The sequence below is a fragment of the Cyrtonyx montezumae genome, unplaced genomic scaffold (assembly GCF_038088225.1).
Source record: "Cyrtonyx montezumae isolate F1298 unplaced genomic scaffold, pur_monq_1.0 scaffold_0, whole genome shotgun sequence".
Taxonomy (NCBI): domain Eukaryota; kingdom Metazoa; phylum Chordata; class Aves; order Galliformes; family Odontophoridae; genus Cyrtonyx; species Cyrtonyx montezumae.
Window position 1 is genome coordinate 44,111,573 of NW_027071824.1, and position 16,344 is coordinate 44,127,916.

The 16,344-nt window shown below is 37.2% G+C and overlaps 1 protein-coding gene across 2 annotated transcripts in view; it reads left to right on the plus strand.

Annotated features, from left to right (window-relative positions):
- Positions 1 to 16,344, plus strand: part of PTPRK (protein tyrosine phosphatase receptor type K) — a 305,334-nt gene that overhangs the window by 260,041 nt on the left and 28,949 nt on the right. Inside the window, exons 13-14 of one of the 2 annotated variants that reach the window (XM_065734173.1) lie at positions 8,919 to 9,057; positions 15,538 to 15,698. In XM_065734173.1, coding sequence (XP_065590245.1) covers positions 8,919 to 9,057; positions 15,538 to 15,698 — 300 coding nt within the window. The remainder of the gene's footprint in view (positions 1 to 8,918; positions 9,058 to 15,537; positions 15,699 to 16,344) is intronic. The other variant, XM_065734182.1, reaches the window with a different exon arrangement.

Consider the following 16,344-nt stretch of genomic DNA (forward strand, 5'->3'; position numbering starts at 1 on the left):
ATGCACCAAAAATCTTTACTTGATATACTCAAATCTTGTCTTTGAAGTATTATGAAAGATAATAAAAGAAGCACATGCACAAGTAGGATGTCTTAGTGGCAGACATAGTGGAAATATATTGAAGTTACTAATCTGTTCTTTAGTGTGACCTATGGACAGCAGGGTGTAGAGTGTGTTGCTGGAACATTGTCTCCTCAGCATTGTTCCTACTTTGGCTCTATTCATCTGCAGATGTCCAAGGTTTCACAGTTAGCGAGGCAAACAGATTCAGCACTTTTTCACTTGATCTTTTGGAATCTTTTAAGGTCAACTCTTTCATGATTAGTTATAAATTCATTTACATTACTGTTTTCAAAGCAACCGTAAGGAGCTTTAAGTCATCGGTCTCCTGGGGTCCCTTCCAACCCCTATTATTCTCTGATTATGTGGTTAATTTTAGTATCAGTCCCTAGTAGCAGAAGACACTTAATTCATCAAATTCTCTTTTCATTGTAGATTCCTAACAAAATACTAGCAATCAGTGGACTGATTTGAAAGTCCTGGAGAGTGGAAAAGGAAGGATTAATTTTTTGTTGTTGTTTTTTTTACTGTACATACGATGTGGCTCATCAAAACAATATGTCTTTTATATATGACTGTATATAATATCTTGGAATTTCCAAGTAGCATTCTCGTTATTATGTGGCAAAGTATGTTGCACTGGTTTGGTGATTAAAAATGCATATAAATATTTATGAGTTGCATAATTTAAAAAACATTTAGTTAGTAACATGAGCTCAAGCTATTTTTCTGCATTATCTGGAAGCAGACTGTGTAAGCAGGTGTTCACCTGTTTACACGATACTGCACTTGCATGCAGAGCCACCTGTGACACTTTCTGCGCTTAACTTCTATGACACTTTATACCATCCCAGATCTAGAGGTTAACTTGAAGCTGTGTTTCTTTCATTTTTGCACATAAGCCACCCTTTGAGGGGGATCACAAAGCTCTTTAGGTAAAGGATGATGAAAAAGTGACTCTATCCATTTCTGCCGCAGTTACTTCTACATGGAGAATGGTAGTATCTAATGTTTTTTGTCCACACAAGGGCTAAAATTACAATATCATGAAGCTTTAAGGTCTGGAAGCCCCCTCTGCTAGACACAGCTTGTCTGTGGCAGGGTACACACGTGAGGGCAAGGACAGGTGCTATGTGCTGTAGCACAAAGTGAGGTGGTGGTAGAAGATTTCATTTCAGCATCACATTATTCCCATCCTCCTTGAGGATGAATGTGGGATATGAGGCTGGTGGTGCAGGCCATCTCCTCTTCCACAAGAAGAGCTTGTTAAACTTTTCTCCTTGGGGCAAATGTAGACCCCAGTTACCATGGTGATGCCTGACACTTCATGGTATAACTCAGGGAATCACATTTTTAGTTCTTAATCAAATACAGTTTTTCCTTTTAGTAGCTTTACCCTGAAAAGCTGTAATTTAGAGTTCTGGAAGCAGCAGCTTAGGAGTATTCAAACTCCGGTGAATTCTTGGCATGGCTTCATCTTCCAGAAGCTAGACTCTGAAAAAGAAGCTCTTTGGAAGAAGCAGAGAAGGGAGAATTGTAGGGGGTTGCTTCCATCAGTATCTCCAGTTTATGACCTGATGAAGAATAACCTCTCCCAAAAGAGGCCAGCAGTATGATGAACCATGTGTGCTGTTTGCTGGAACAAGGTGTATATCTCGTCTCCCTGCATGTCCCAATGTTTTCAACACATAAAATCAGCTCGATTTTTTTTTTTTTTTAGTAATTAAGCTAAAACGGGTTATGAATCTCCTCTCTCTGAACTTGAATTTATTAATTAACTTTCAGACTTCTAAAAATTCTCTTAATTAGACAGTGATTATCATTCTAGCAGAGCAACAGCGGAACAAAACTGATAGAGACAGAATTGTCTTTCTGGCCAGATGATTATAATGCAAGGCAGACCAATCTGAAATAAAATATTTATCAGAAAATCTCACACAGTTTCTCAAAGAACCCTTTTTGCAGGTGATAGACTGACATATTGCCAGAGCTGGATGGAGAACTAGTTTCATTTGATGTTATTTGATGTTATCCTGATGTCACCTTATTGAACTCATTCAGACGTCATTCCTGTTCTTAATTAAAAGTTTTTAAGTGCCACATATCAAAGATACACCACCAGATTATCTTGAACAGTTACTTTGAATATCAAACTATGCAGCAATAACGCTAGTTGTGAGAATTCAAAGACCTGCCACAAACAGAAATTAACATTCCAAGAAAATACAGTATATTCAAATAGAAGGTTTAACCATGCACAAAACAGAGTTTCTTCTCTAATTCACAGGAAAGAAACCCAGCATATAGTGCTGTGAATGTTAAGAAAGTCAGACCATACATTAAGAAGGTTACATATAAAATCACGTTCAAAACCTCTGATTTAAAAGCTGTCTTTTCGGAGGTTGGCTGTTCTCCAAGTGGGACCATACAAGCAGCCCTGTGAAATCCTACCAGAGTTTTCTGCCTGAATAATTTCATTTGGATGATGGAGTAGAATAGCATTATATTCATTCCAACATCATCTCCTTAGGAGGGTGTAGGTGAATAGATTTTGTGCTGAGTCTCATAAATTTTCTGACAATTTTCCAAGGCTGTTTGTAAATTCTGAGCCGCAGAAGGAAGGAGAAGATGGGAAAGCAATATGTGCCGTGACTGGATTTCTTAAGGCACAGTCCACTTTAGGAGTTATATACAAATGTTAGGCAATTTTAGAAGTGGGTGCTGGAATTTCACTGTAAAAAATTTTAGAGAGTTGAATACAATAGAAATTTATGAGAATAAGATGGATTCTACCTCACTAGTTTTACTGTATTTGAGAATGTTACCGATCCTAGTTTTTGTTTACAGTTTAGGTTCATGCTGTTGTTCTTGGAAGTCAACTGATTGACTAGCCTTGAAGTATCTATCTGTAGCGACAATTATTGGTAATGTACGGACCCAAAATCACTTGATGAAGTGTTTTACAATGTTGGTGAATGGGATGGAATATGATTACTGTTACTGTTCATTAGGTTTTAGGAAAGGCAAACTGATAAAAGGCTCCTCTCTCAATTCATCTGGTAAATCTGTGTAGCTACTTGTTCTTATGGGGAAGAACGAAATTTCTCCTTTTGTTAGATCAGAAAGTCTTCCTGCAAATTTTATGTGACATGGATAAAGACTTGTAGGGTTGTATTGTATAAAAGATTGTAATGCGTGAATGTGCAACGGTACTGTAAAATGTAGTTAAATGCTTATTTAGTGTAAGATTGGACAAAGGAATTAATAGCCAATACAGAGTTCATTTTCTTATGATCACTGTTGCTATTGTGTTATTATGATGGGTTCTAATGAAGTGTATTTTAATCCAGTCTGCTGTTCAGGATATCTGAAGGGATTGTAAGACTAGATTGCTAAAAAAGAATGCTAGGAATTCAAGGTATCAGAAGGGATTGTAGGACTAGATTGATAAAAAAGAATGTTGGGAATGAGTACAGCAGGATGTTTTTAATAATTTGAATAATTTTCTACTGTTTTTACCTTATTTAGAAACATACAGTAGTTGAAAATTTTATTATTTTTATATTCTCAAATCACTAGAAGAGTAACTGTGAAACAATACTATCTAGTCTTATACAGAAAATAAGTTAACCGTAACGTAAGGAAGTCCTTTTCTAGAAAGAAAGAAATAAAAGCAGGAAAATGAAGAAAATACTGGATATTGTTAGATGAAAAGGAACTAGAAAATTATGGAGGAAATGACTATGATAAGTGAACAAACTTGTCTTCCCAACGTGTTCATAAGAACCTACTACAGTGATCTACTATGTTGCAGGGTCAGTAATAGGAAGAAAAAACAACAACTTTAGATTTTAAACTGATTGCACAAAGAGTAACATACTCAGATGGGAACCAGTGCATAAAAAGCCTGAAAGCTGCTGTATTCCTGGTGTAGTTGAGTTGTTTCATTTAGCAAAAACAACAACTGAGCCTATATAACAACCGCTTAAGAGAAAGAAAATTCCCAGCAGTCTTGTAGTCTAGAGGGCATAGAGAGCAAATTCTGAGTAAGTGTCAGGAGTTTCTCTTCCCAATTGTCCTTGAGCAATTAGCATCCAGGAGGCACAATCTTGTAGTGGGGGGTTAAAACAGGCACAAGGTTTCTGTGTTTTCATCCTTTGTGTTCATATGAGGAAGTTCACACAGGTCATTACAATTTTGTGGTGCACTCGTATGTTTCTGTGTCTCTGGCAAGGTTGCTTTGTTCTGGCAAGTCTGTGTACACTTACTTCATCAAAATGTGCAGGCTTACCACAGTTACAGGAGCACTGCCGCTTCAGCGTTTCCTAATTAACACAGTTATGTGTGCAGAGTTTTTAAAATTCCCTGTGTATTTTCATTCCCTTTTATATTCTTCCTACGTATGTCTGATTGCTCATATAAATGCTTTGTTACAGCAGAATCAGTAGGAGGCATAAATCAAAATAAATATCATTTTTTTAATATATAAAATATCAAAATTAAAACAAAAATTGTATGTAAAACTTTCAAATTCCTGAGTTTCAATAAAGGATCCTATGCTACATTCAGTGGCTTTATCAGAACACTAAAAAAATATGCAGACAATGCAAATACATGTAATATATTGCAGTGATTTATATCTGTAATTGCTTTCATATAATCCCTAAACTTATCATTAGTAAGAGAATGTATATATTATCTGTTGCTGGAAGCATACATGTAATAATCCTGGTTTCATTACATCAAAAGAAATGACCTTGTATCTGTTGATTTAAGAGAAAAGGATAGCATTTTGCCAGTAGATTTTAATGTTTCGGATTTATGGCACTCAGCCATTGGTAGTCTAGGACTGTTCAATATAATTTTTCTTCTCTAATTTAGGACTCTTCAGTATGCTTTCAGTGGGAAGAAGCTTTGTCCCCTGAGCAGTATTACAGTTCACAGAGTCAGTTACTGTCTCTTATTTCAAACCCGTTCATGTAAAAAAACCAGAAGAAGTGGAAAGTGAAAAAAGTGGAAGAAGCAGATGATATTTTCCTGATTCTCTGTCATTGTTCTAAAAACTTGGACAGCAAACTGCATTTGGAACAGTTACTGAGTATCCAGATTCAATTGTAACTTTCTGTAGAGAAGCATGAGATAGATCTCTTAATTCCTTTCCTTCACTCTCAAGTCTCTCATTAATACTGCTGTGGAAATACTACCATCCTTATATGGCTAAAAGCTTGTGTTTTGGCTTTGAGTCTTGTGCTTTCAAAGTGCATGTTCAGGTCACATCCAGTTCTAGTGATATACATTTTGAAATGTCTCAGAGATAGGGGCTCAACTCTCCATCCATCCACACAACTAAATCTCTTGTGCAGGCCGTTCTTGTTCTGCAGCTTGAGCAATTCTTCCCAGTGTGTGCTCAGTGCTTCTCAGCTGTGCTCCTTTGGTACTCATGGTGACTACAAACCCCACAGCTACTGCTGTGCTTCTCAACAGTTTAGAGGCTGGTTTAGCCCGGTTCCGTGACAACTGGGGTGAGGGGGACCCACGCCCCGGGGAAGGGGAAAAGGGAAAAAGGAGAAGGGAGATGGGACTAAAAACAAAACAGCGGCAACGATCTGAGGAGGAAAGCTAGTTTACTAAATAAGATATCAGAATGCAAAACAACATAATATAATACAATATGATTGGAATTGAAGCTATTAAATAAAATGAGAGTGTGTCCGAAAAGTCCTTACACTAACACTAAAGGTGAGACAGCTAGGGAGCACCCACTGCTTGGTTGATCCGAAAGGGAAAAATCCCGTGTCTCATGACATATGATCAGTTTTTATCTTTCCCTCTGAGCGGAAAATGTAAAAACGCAAAGCAAGGCAATGTCCTGCGGGGTACCTAGTTCTTCCCTTCTGAGACAGGTATGCCAGGAGCTATCAATGACCCATGGAACTGGAGCATTAACTCTTTAACTACCAGTGCACTGTATGATATTATGATGTAGAATACCAATAACAAAAGTCATAAAACCATGACAGTGTTCCAACATTCTTCCTCTCTATCCTTCCCACGTCCTTGATGCTTCTCAGTAATCCACACATCAGACATGAGTTTTTTCCCATTCACACTTAAAGCCATTTATAGTTTAGCTTTCATTGATGTTTTGACCCTACTGATTCATTTTTTGATTCTGCTGTGTATCAGATGTTCGTTCATATTTGTTGTATCCAACTCAGTAGATTACAAATTGCTGGATTTTAAGTGTTTAGAGTCTTGGACATCTTTTAATTCTACACCAAAACTTATCCCCAGCATTTCCTGTTAGATAGTATCATACTGTTGTATGTTACTAATTATAGCCAGTGTGTATGTGTTTTATGTATGCAGCTACATACATCACTTGCCTGATCCTGACTCTTGCTCCGCATACTTCAGGAACATATAATACAAACAAAATATCCAGTATTGAGTCCACTGAGAATACGGACATGTATTTATGGTATGTATGTATGCCAAGGGAACAGGTCACAACAACCCCATACATCACTACAGGCTTGGGGCAGAGAAGATGGAGAGCTGCACTGAGGAAAGACATCTGGGCCTGCTGGTCAACACTCAGCAGAAATAGAGCCAGCAGTGAGTGTATACAGGAGGCCAAGAAGGCCAATAGCATCCTAGCTTGTTTCAGAAATAGTGCAATCAGCAGGAACAGGGAAGTGATTGTTTCCCTTTACTCAGCTCTAATGAGGACATACCTCAAGTGCTTTGTTGAGTTTTGGGCCCCTCACTACAAGAAATACATGAATGCCCTGGAGCATGTTTGGAGAAAGGCAATGAAGCTTGTGAGGGAACACAAGTGTTATGAAGAGCAACTGAGGGAACTGGGATTATTTAGTCTGGAGGCTCACGGGAGACCTTATCCCTCTCTACAACTACCTGAAAGGAAGTTGTGGCAAGGTTGGGGTCAGCTTCTTCTCCCAGGTAACAGTGATAGAACAAGAGGGAATAGCTTCAGATCGCATTGGGAGAAGTTCAGATTGGATATTAGGATGAATTTCTTCTCAAAAAGAGTGGTTGGACATTGGAACAGGTTTTCCATGGAAATGGTGGAGTCAAGAACCCTGGAGGTATTTAAGAAAAGGGTAATACTCAGACATGATCTAGTGGGAAGTATTGATGCTGTGGATAGTTGGACTAGATGACCTTAGAGGTCTTTTCCAACCTTAATGATCCTGTGATGCATTTCATATTTCTGAGAGGACAGAGTTCAAGCTGTAGGAGAGAAAGATGGTTATAGTGATGAAATTGGTGGTTAATTAAGCTTTATGATTAAACCACTGCCAGGTTTCTCACTGTCTGCCCAGCTCTTGCAGGGGAGTCTGGAAGATGTCATGTTCCTACCCGAGGATAAGGTGTTAGTGAATGATTCAGATACTGCTGATGTACAGGTACAGAAGCAAGTAGTAAGGAATGATTGTAAATGATGCTGCCTGATCCTTCCTCCTCCTTCTAAAATGTGTTAGTCTTCCTGCACAAGAAAGCCAAATTGGAGTGTTGTGAGTAATATGGGTAGGATCAGAAAGTATTGGGTTGTACTCATTCTTGATCTTGGGTTTTCTGAGAGGAACTCGGAGCCAGTTTTTGAGGGAATGGTTGTCCTTCTCTGGTGGGACTTTACCTAAGTTTATCATTCTTTTTGGTTTCTTGGTTTCCTGAGAAGCATTTCAGTTTCAACATGAAGGGTGTTTTGTGTGTAACAATGTAGGCACGATGTTACCAGTGACTTGTAAATGCCTCACGTTTGACTGCTGTGAGAGGGGAGAGGTTAAGTGGCATCTGCTGCGTGGTTGCCATTTAGAGGGGGAGGGGAAACTGATCAGTGGGAGGGAGCGCAAGCTCACATTCACTGTGGGAACGGGGGAAAGGCAAAGCGTTAACACAGAGTCGGAAAGAGGGAACCAGAAAACTGAGGAGCTGTTTGCTGTTTTACAAGTAAACATCTCGTGGAATTTTACCCCAAGCTGAAACTTATTTATACTTTTTGATATTTCCACCAGGCTGAAAAATCCCCATGTTCCTGATCCTTCGTACACTAGACTGTGATGCAGAAAAGTGTAGACCAAATGACTGTGCACTTTGAAATATTCTGTTTTCCTCTCTGGTGTAACCTGTGGCCTCAGCCCACTCAGCTGAATTGCAGAATGACTTCATTTCTGCATGTAGAACAGTAATATATATTTTTTATATACACAGAAATAAAACTGCTGCTCAATCTAGGCTTGGATTTGTGGATGGCTTTATGGGAGAATCAAAACTTCAAGTCACACCTAGAATAAAATGAATTTATGGTATGGAATGCAGAACTCAGACTAGGTGCTGCTAGGAGAACTAGTCATCAAAGGTGAACTGAAGCAGTGTAATAGAAAAGGACTGTACAGTGTAAGGTGCTGTCTGCAGCTTAGGGAAAAAGGTTTTATTTACTCTTTGGAAGTTACGTAATCTTGCTATTCCATATTAAATATTCCATATTTAGTATCTGTAAAACTAACAGCGAAGGAGGTAAGGCTGATTCAGTTGGTAGATTGTCTCTATTAAAATGCACTTCTGCTTTGTAAATCCAGATGTGCACAACACTTCTGTACGTGCAAAATTATATATACACACCTGTATACAATCATATAGACTTAAGTGTTGCAGATTTGTATGACATATAGATTGAAGTCCATTAAACCATATATAACAATATGTAGGTGTATGAATACACGTGTCTATATTTTGGTTGCTATATGAGAACATATTTGGAGATTATCATTAACATTAATTCTCACGTCTTTAGTGTGTACCCATTTAAGCAACTTATTTTTTTATTCATTTAGCAGCAGCAACAGAAGAACCTGAAGTAATTCCAGATCCGGCAAAGCAGACAGATCGGGTGGTGAAAATAGCAGGAATAAGTGCAGGAATTCTGGTATTCATCCTGCTTCTCCTTGTTGTCGTATTAATCGTAAAAAAAAGGTAAGAAAATGATTTGTGATGATCTCCTTTTTCCTCTATATCAAACAGCAATAACTCTGTGGAATTTTTTTACAGGTCTTTAGATAAATAAATAAATCAATAGTCTCAGGGCCAGTAGCTTTTGGATGATTTCATTGTATTTCCTGTTGGATTTTTATTTTTTTTCTGTGATTCTTGTGATGGATTTAAAGAGTGGATAGGATTGCTTGATATTTGGGATCCGATAACTACAGATTTTCTCAAACTTACTCATTTGCACGTAGTTTTATGTTGCACTTTGAGGAATGCACAGAACATTAGAGTGGGTGGAATTGAAATTAATGGGTCTTATTTATGAAGAAGAAAAATAAAAAGAGTAACTTACTGCACTTTTTATGTTGTAATCACCTAATGAATTTGATTTTCCATATGCAGCTCTAATGAGTTGTTTGTATCCACGTACTATCCAACTTGCAAAATAATGTAATTTTATACCTCTGTTTATGCTCTTGTAAACCTAGTTTTTTTCTTAAAAGTCATACCACATCACTGTAAAATTATCTAGCGACTCTTTAGTGCATGAAATTGTTTAAAAGTGTATTAATCTGAATGAATTTTAATTTTTTTAGCGCTTTCTTAGACAGTAAGCAATAGCGCCATCTGCGGGAACTGTAACATGAGAGCTCAGCACAGAGCGCTGCTGCTGAGTGTGAGCTGGAGCAGCAGCACTGCTCAGGCACTTTTTAAGAGTGTTTGCTCCCCAGTAGTTGCAACTCTTTTAACCTGACATAAAAGTTCATTATGTGGCTCTGTAAATCCGTAGTCGTAGCACCATAGCTCCCAATAGAAATTCCTCCCCTTTGTTCACCCTTTCCCCAGCCTGTCCCCTTCCCAGTGCGCAGATTGCTCCTGCATAGAATGAGACCTTTGTCTTCAAGGTGTTCGTGCACTGCCTTTCCTTTCCGTTGTTAGAATCCTTGATGAAGGGTATATTTGTGAATGTTGCAAATGTTCCTCTGAAATAGAGCTTTCTGTTATTTTTAAAGAGTAAGAAAGCATTAAAATTGTACCTAAGATCATTCTATATGTTATAATCACTGGTTTCCATTAGATTTTTTTAATTTATTGCCTCTTTACAATTATTCCTGGAGATATATAACTTGGAGAAGAAACGTCTGCATTAGAAACATTAGGTATGCTTACAGTGTTCTGTGTTAGTTAGCTACATATGTGATTTTTCCCAAAAATGCTTTTACTTTTCTCTGTTGTTTACTCTGTGATTGAGAATTAACACATATGCAGAAGATCCAGCTCATCACTACCAAAATAAAAATAAAAAAAGACACACAGTCAGGCAATTTTTGTTATTTACACAACTTTTGAAGAACAAAACCAACAAGAAGTTGTTTTTAAGCTTTCAGAAAGAAACCTCTATTTTCTGTCATCATTGCAAGAGAAGTGCTGGGGAATATCAGTTCCTGGCTGCGTGCTGCAGTGCTCCCTTTGTGTTTAATAGGTGCCTGTGTGTGTGTGTGTGTGTGTGTGTGTGTGTGTGTGTGTGAGACTGTCTGCTACTCTGTTATTGTCAGTCACTTCCACATGGGTTTGGCCAGTTTGACAGGTAACAAAAGAAATAGTTCCCGTATTATTCTGTATTTGAAGTAGGTGAGAAGTAAGCCTGCTTAGCAAATCTTTAGTGTTTGATATTTTTTCTTCATGGTAGTTTAATTGGTTGTCTGTCGTATATTTTGTAGGTGTGTCAGTCTCCCCGCTTTAGGGAACGTGGACCACTGTTTCAGTCTCAGCTTTAGTCAAGGTCTCAGGTTGTGTTCCTGAGTGAGTTCAGTCCATCTAGTGAGCCAGGGCCATCCGTATAACAAAGCCAGGAGCAGCAGTACCAACACTGACATGTTCACACACACATAAGCACACGCCAGTTAGAGTGTGGGACTGAAAACTGATCAGTTTTATTCATCTGCTGTAGTGTACATATTCGCTGATCCATTATGTAGTATCCCTTTTGGTACCTGAATTGACCACAACTTATTTCACAGAAACATCAATAAAACAATGACTTCTGCATTTTCATTGCCTTATTAAGCCTCGTGCCCTGCCATAGCTATCTAAATCGGATTAAATGCAGCATTACATTTTATTGAAAAATGGAGTACTAAGCAGTTTTGTTCATGGGCTTCGCCTGATCATTTTGTACAAATTGGTTTGAAGTTTTACTGAATTAAGCTCTTAAGAGCTCATACAGAGTTTTACTGGAGTCATCAAACTAACTAAGAAAAGGGATACTGCATCGTTAACAAGCAATGCCATTTTTGTTTTGTTTTGTTTTTTTTTTGTTTCCAAATCACTGTTGGGCTATTTCCAAATGTTCTTCATTTCCTTCCATTTGTTTCCCTTCCATATTCATAATGCTTAGCATGAACACATCGACATTTTCAATTGTAAGATTTTAAAATAGAACATATGTTTGCATTCAGGAAATGTGTGGTATATATGTCAGTACACACATATCTGTAGTAAACGTACGTTCTCTATTATGTGTGTACTCATATAGCTACATATAATATGTATGCAAACATATATGTCTACACCTGTGTACCAATAATAATGTCAAATTGAATGACATGAAACTTGTTTTCTGCTTAGATGTATTTATTAATGCCATCTTTATTTTTGTAACTGAAAAGTAAAATGCATACTTACTGCACAAGATTTGTACACAGCTGTTCATTTGTCATGACATTTAGCTGGTAATCATTATATGATGCTGAACTGCATGTTGAAAGTACACAATCCATTTAATTTTCTAATTTTTTGGCAATAAATGAAATCTCAGCATGTAATTTTCTCAAGTGATCTTTCTAAAAAAACAATCATTTTTATATGCTAGTGTATTTTTTTTTAATTGCATGGCAAAGTAAGGCTAATTTGTGCATGAGCAAGTTGAAATGCTAACCAAAGAAACATGAATTTTTCAATTTTTTTTTTAAACGCACATTTCTCTGCTTTATTGAATGTGACAGAGTCACGCTTTTCATTCACCATTGCTTCTCTTTTTCCACTGTCTGTGATTTGCTTGCCAGGAGGAGCTACTATTCTTACTCCTACTATCTGTAAGTAGAATACGGGTGACTTACTATTTTACATGTTTTAATGATGCAGTATCCCTTTTTTAAAAAAGAAAAAGTCTTTATAATTTTCCTAAAGCTTTACTGATAGTTATTTCTCTTTATTCTCAGGCTTGAAAATATGCTTTCTTTGTTTCTGTTACTCTCACCCAGTTGTGGGGTTTTTTTTGTTTGCTTGTTTTTTAAAGGGATATTGTATTTCTAACTGTATATTGACACTTATGGTTTTGGCTAATTTATCCCTTGGGTGTCATTTTAGTTTATTGTAATCATAATTTAATTTGCATTATGATTCACAGTAACGCATCACACTAAGAAAAAAAATCACCATGCCCATTTCCTAGACAGAGTCCTGTCCTCGTAAATCACAAGTTGTTCTTTCGTAACATATCAGGTCAGAAAGTGGTCCTATGCACCATTTCTCCTTCACAGATGCACAGATGCCAGCTCTTTATAAACAGGTCACTGCACTACCAGTGAGAGAGCAGCACCTCTGCCCCAGTGCTAGGAACATTGGAGATTTTTATTTTTCTTCTTTACGAAATGTTTTTTTTGCAAGGAGGTCTGCACCTGTTGGCTTATAGGGTGCTTTAGATTTCAAAGTGTGGATCTTACTGTATGACAAAGGTTTGAAGAAGATTTTACTCCACTGAAGCAGAATTGACATTTTTCTATTTAGTCTCAACCAAGTGGGTTTTTGTGAGGGCTGCGACGGTTTTGTCTGTGACTGAGAAAACACATTCTTATTTTTATAGTTATGCAGAAAGCTGTTGATTTCAGAGAAGGATCTGAGAGTGTGCTGCAGTCCTCTGATGTTTGCTGGTGTCTGATAGTGATGCTCTTCCACATTTTTAAGCAGATTAGTTGACTTCTTTTAAACAGACTTGAAAATTAAAAAGCTAAGCTTGCTTAGCTAACTGCCGTTCTCTGGTATACTGTGACGAATTCTAATTTCCTTGTTAAATAACAATTGCTTCAGCTAGAGATAATTAACTGCACAGTTCCATGCTAGGATTGAGCGCTTTTCCTGTCAAGCTCCCTCTCACCAACACCTGCACAGGTTCAGGCCATGGGATCTCCAGCATGTAATGAGCATCACTTACAGTTCTGCCAGCCTCCAGTGCTGCATAGTGATTCACTTAACTATTTTCAAGGATAGATTGCATATAGAAAGGGGGAAAAAAAATGCCTACGGGGAGTTGGGAGCTGTTAAACAATAAAACTGTCCTTACATTGAGCAGCAGTGCTAGAACACAATAGGCCTTTTTAGAAGTCAAAGCAGAGCATAGGAATTACAAACCTTGCTCCTGTAATAAGCTAATAACTTGAAAGCTTAATAGCTGTTGATTTGTTTAGCATAGCTAGCAAGTTTTGTTACAAAGTGATTCTTCAAAGGAGGGCTTAATATAGTCGACAGACAAGATGTAATAGTCTTTTTGTTCCATTCCTGAGGTGGCTTTAGAAAAATGCGGTCTTCAGTGTATGGAGAATATCTGAAAGGCTTTGAAAATTTTAAGAAAAAAAAAAGTCTGAACTAGAAATGCCAGTTTTGTGAAAGCTTTGATAGCATTGGGAACCAGTTATAGAGCTCAAATAGCTTCGCTTCTGGAAGTTCTGATGTGTTTAAAACATTTGTTTAACCAGAGCATTGTTTAAACCAACTTTTCTTAAGTAAACATGAATGTCTGGAGAGAGGATAAAATAAAGGCATCTAGCTGTCGCTGTTTCAGGTTTCTGATTTTGTTTGTTTGTTTTTTACTTTTTACTGAACAAATAAAATAGAATTCTCATGTACACCAGAAGGTGAAAAAATGATATGTTTAGAGCCCACCTTTGGGATTCAGGTAGTAACTAACCAACTAGGTATACAGTGAAAGAGGAAAACAAAAAGAAAAGAAAAAAAGGAAAAAAAAAATCTAAGATGGATATGGTCATTGAAGGAACGTCATTACTTTCAGCTGTGCTTTGTCTGTAGTCTGCTTTGCATAGTAGCCCCTTACTGAAAACTAAGACTATTAACTTGGAAAGCAGTCTTCTAATACTGAGGAAGAAAGTATGCAAGACATGAAGTGCTTCCTTCCCTAGAGAATGGTGTCGGATATTTCTGGTGGGTTTTCCCAGGACTTAAGATGTACATGAACTGATAATTTCCACCAATGTCCTTTTGTTTAGAGAAATGTAACATCAGCACTGTACAAAAAATTACCAGGATATCTCATGTTGTTGTTTGTAGAAAAATACTCATGTACCTATGCTGTGCTTGAAATATATATTCTTTTGAGAGTGTGATACTTCCATTGATAATTGTGTTTCTCCCACGTAATGTCAGATTTATGCAAATAAGCAGGTTGGCTCTCTAGTTATATTGCTATCACAGATGAAAACAGAAAGAAAATATGAAGATTACAGAACAGTTTAGTATATGTTACAGATTCCTAAAGATCCAAGGTCCACTTCATGCTGATTTGCAGACTTTGTGCTGTTCTAATAGGAGCAATCTTCAAGTGATAATTAATATGTATCATCTGCTTCCACCTGTCTTCTGAGGACTTCTGAGTGGATATTGCTTTCAGTTCTTCTTCTAATGGAGAGAATGTGCCTTTAAGGACACTAGCTGTTAATCTTGAAGGGTTAGTTATACAGGTTAGGGTGCTAAAAGCTGTGCTGTGATGCAGTGTAAGGCTGTTAATATGAAAATTTAAGATATTTCCAAACCTCATGTAGGATGGTGAGAGGGAGGGGCTTTTTGTTTTTTTAAAGAACAAAATTTTGGTGTCAAGAGCAAAGACAGTGGTATCACGTTGTGTCTTATATACTGAACAGAAGGAACAACTTCTAGCATAAAAGGTATTATGAATTGATCTTGAATAATTATGTTTCTCTTTTTGTTTCATAGTGGGTTTTTTTTTACTAACGGAGTCATTTAGAAAGATAAATGATTTCTTCCTAACATGGAAAGGAAGGGGAATTAATTATCCATTTATAAAATCAAAACACAGATTTAAATGGAGATGGTTGATAAAACTGCATGCACAGATGCTTCTTATTTATCATTTCAGTTAAAATGTAATTATATTCTCTAATTTGTTTATATTAGTGTAATTACTCTGCAGGAAAAAATATGATCAGGGTACAGAAGTTAGAACTTTAATTACAACATTTGTGTGTGTACAGAAAACATGCCATCATAACTCTTTTATAGCAAGGTACACAGTTTTATCAATTTCACGCTGACAAAGGTGTATATAGGAAAACCAATCAAACTTTTCAGTCACTTGGATTATAGGTAATTATTATTGTAGACATCAATGTTCATCAAATATTAAGGTGGTGTGGGTTTTTCTTTTTGGCTGGGCAGCAAACTTGCAAAGAAGCGCAAGGATGCCATGGGGTCCACCCGACAGGAGATGACACACATGGTGAATGCAATGGATAGAAGTTATGCTGACCAGAGCACCTTGCATGCAGAGGATCCCCTTTCAATCACATTTATGGACTCTCATAACTTCAGCCCCAGATGTAAGTATGACTTTTGTAGATACTTCAGAATTTGATTTTCTTATTCTGAGCTCTAGGTTTTCTAGAAGGACTAGTAAATGCAAGGGATGTTAAAGAGGGACATGCACGTTATCCTTAGGTGGCGTATGGCCAATTGTTTAAATATTTGCATGTAGTTTCAGAATGTGTTGATATTGGTTCTGGGGAAAAAGTACATTCCTGAAATGTCTCAATTAAATTCTGAAATAGTTTTCCTTTGCGAGGATATTTTATACCAACATGTTAAATATTGCTGCGTAACACCATGTCTGTAATGAATAATAATACAAGGTCCAAAAAATTTTCTTTCTTTTGGCAGTAAGGACAATACAACAGAAGGAAGCATTGACAAATTTCATGGCTCTTTGTGAAGTTTAGGAACGAGCAAGTTAATATACCAGTAGATTTGCTCTTTATTTGTATTTCTTTGTTGTAGACTTGCCAGATGTCTTATTTTGACAAAATTTGGCAGTTTGGGTTTCTGACTGTTGAGAATTGGGTTGTAGTTACTACTGCAAGTCCAGCCTTGCCTGCTTTCCAGCATCTACAGCATGAGAAGCACAAAAGCAAGACAATCCACTGACTTCATCTCTAATCTAGTTCTGCCTTGGAGGTGGCAGGAATCTGT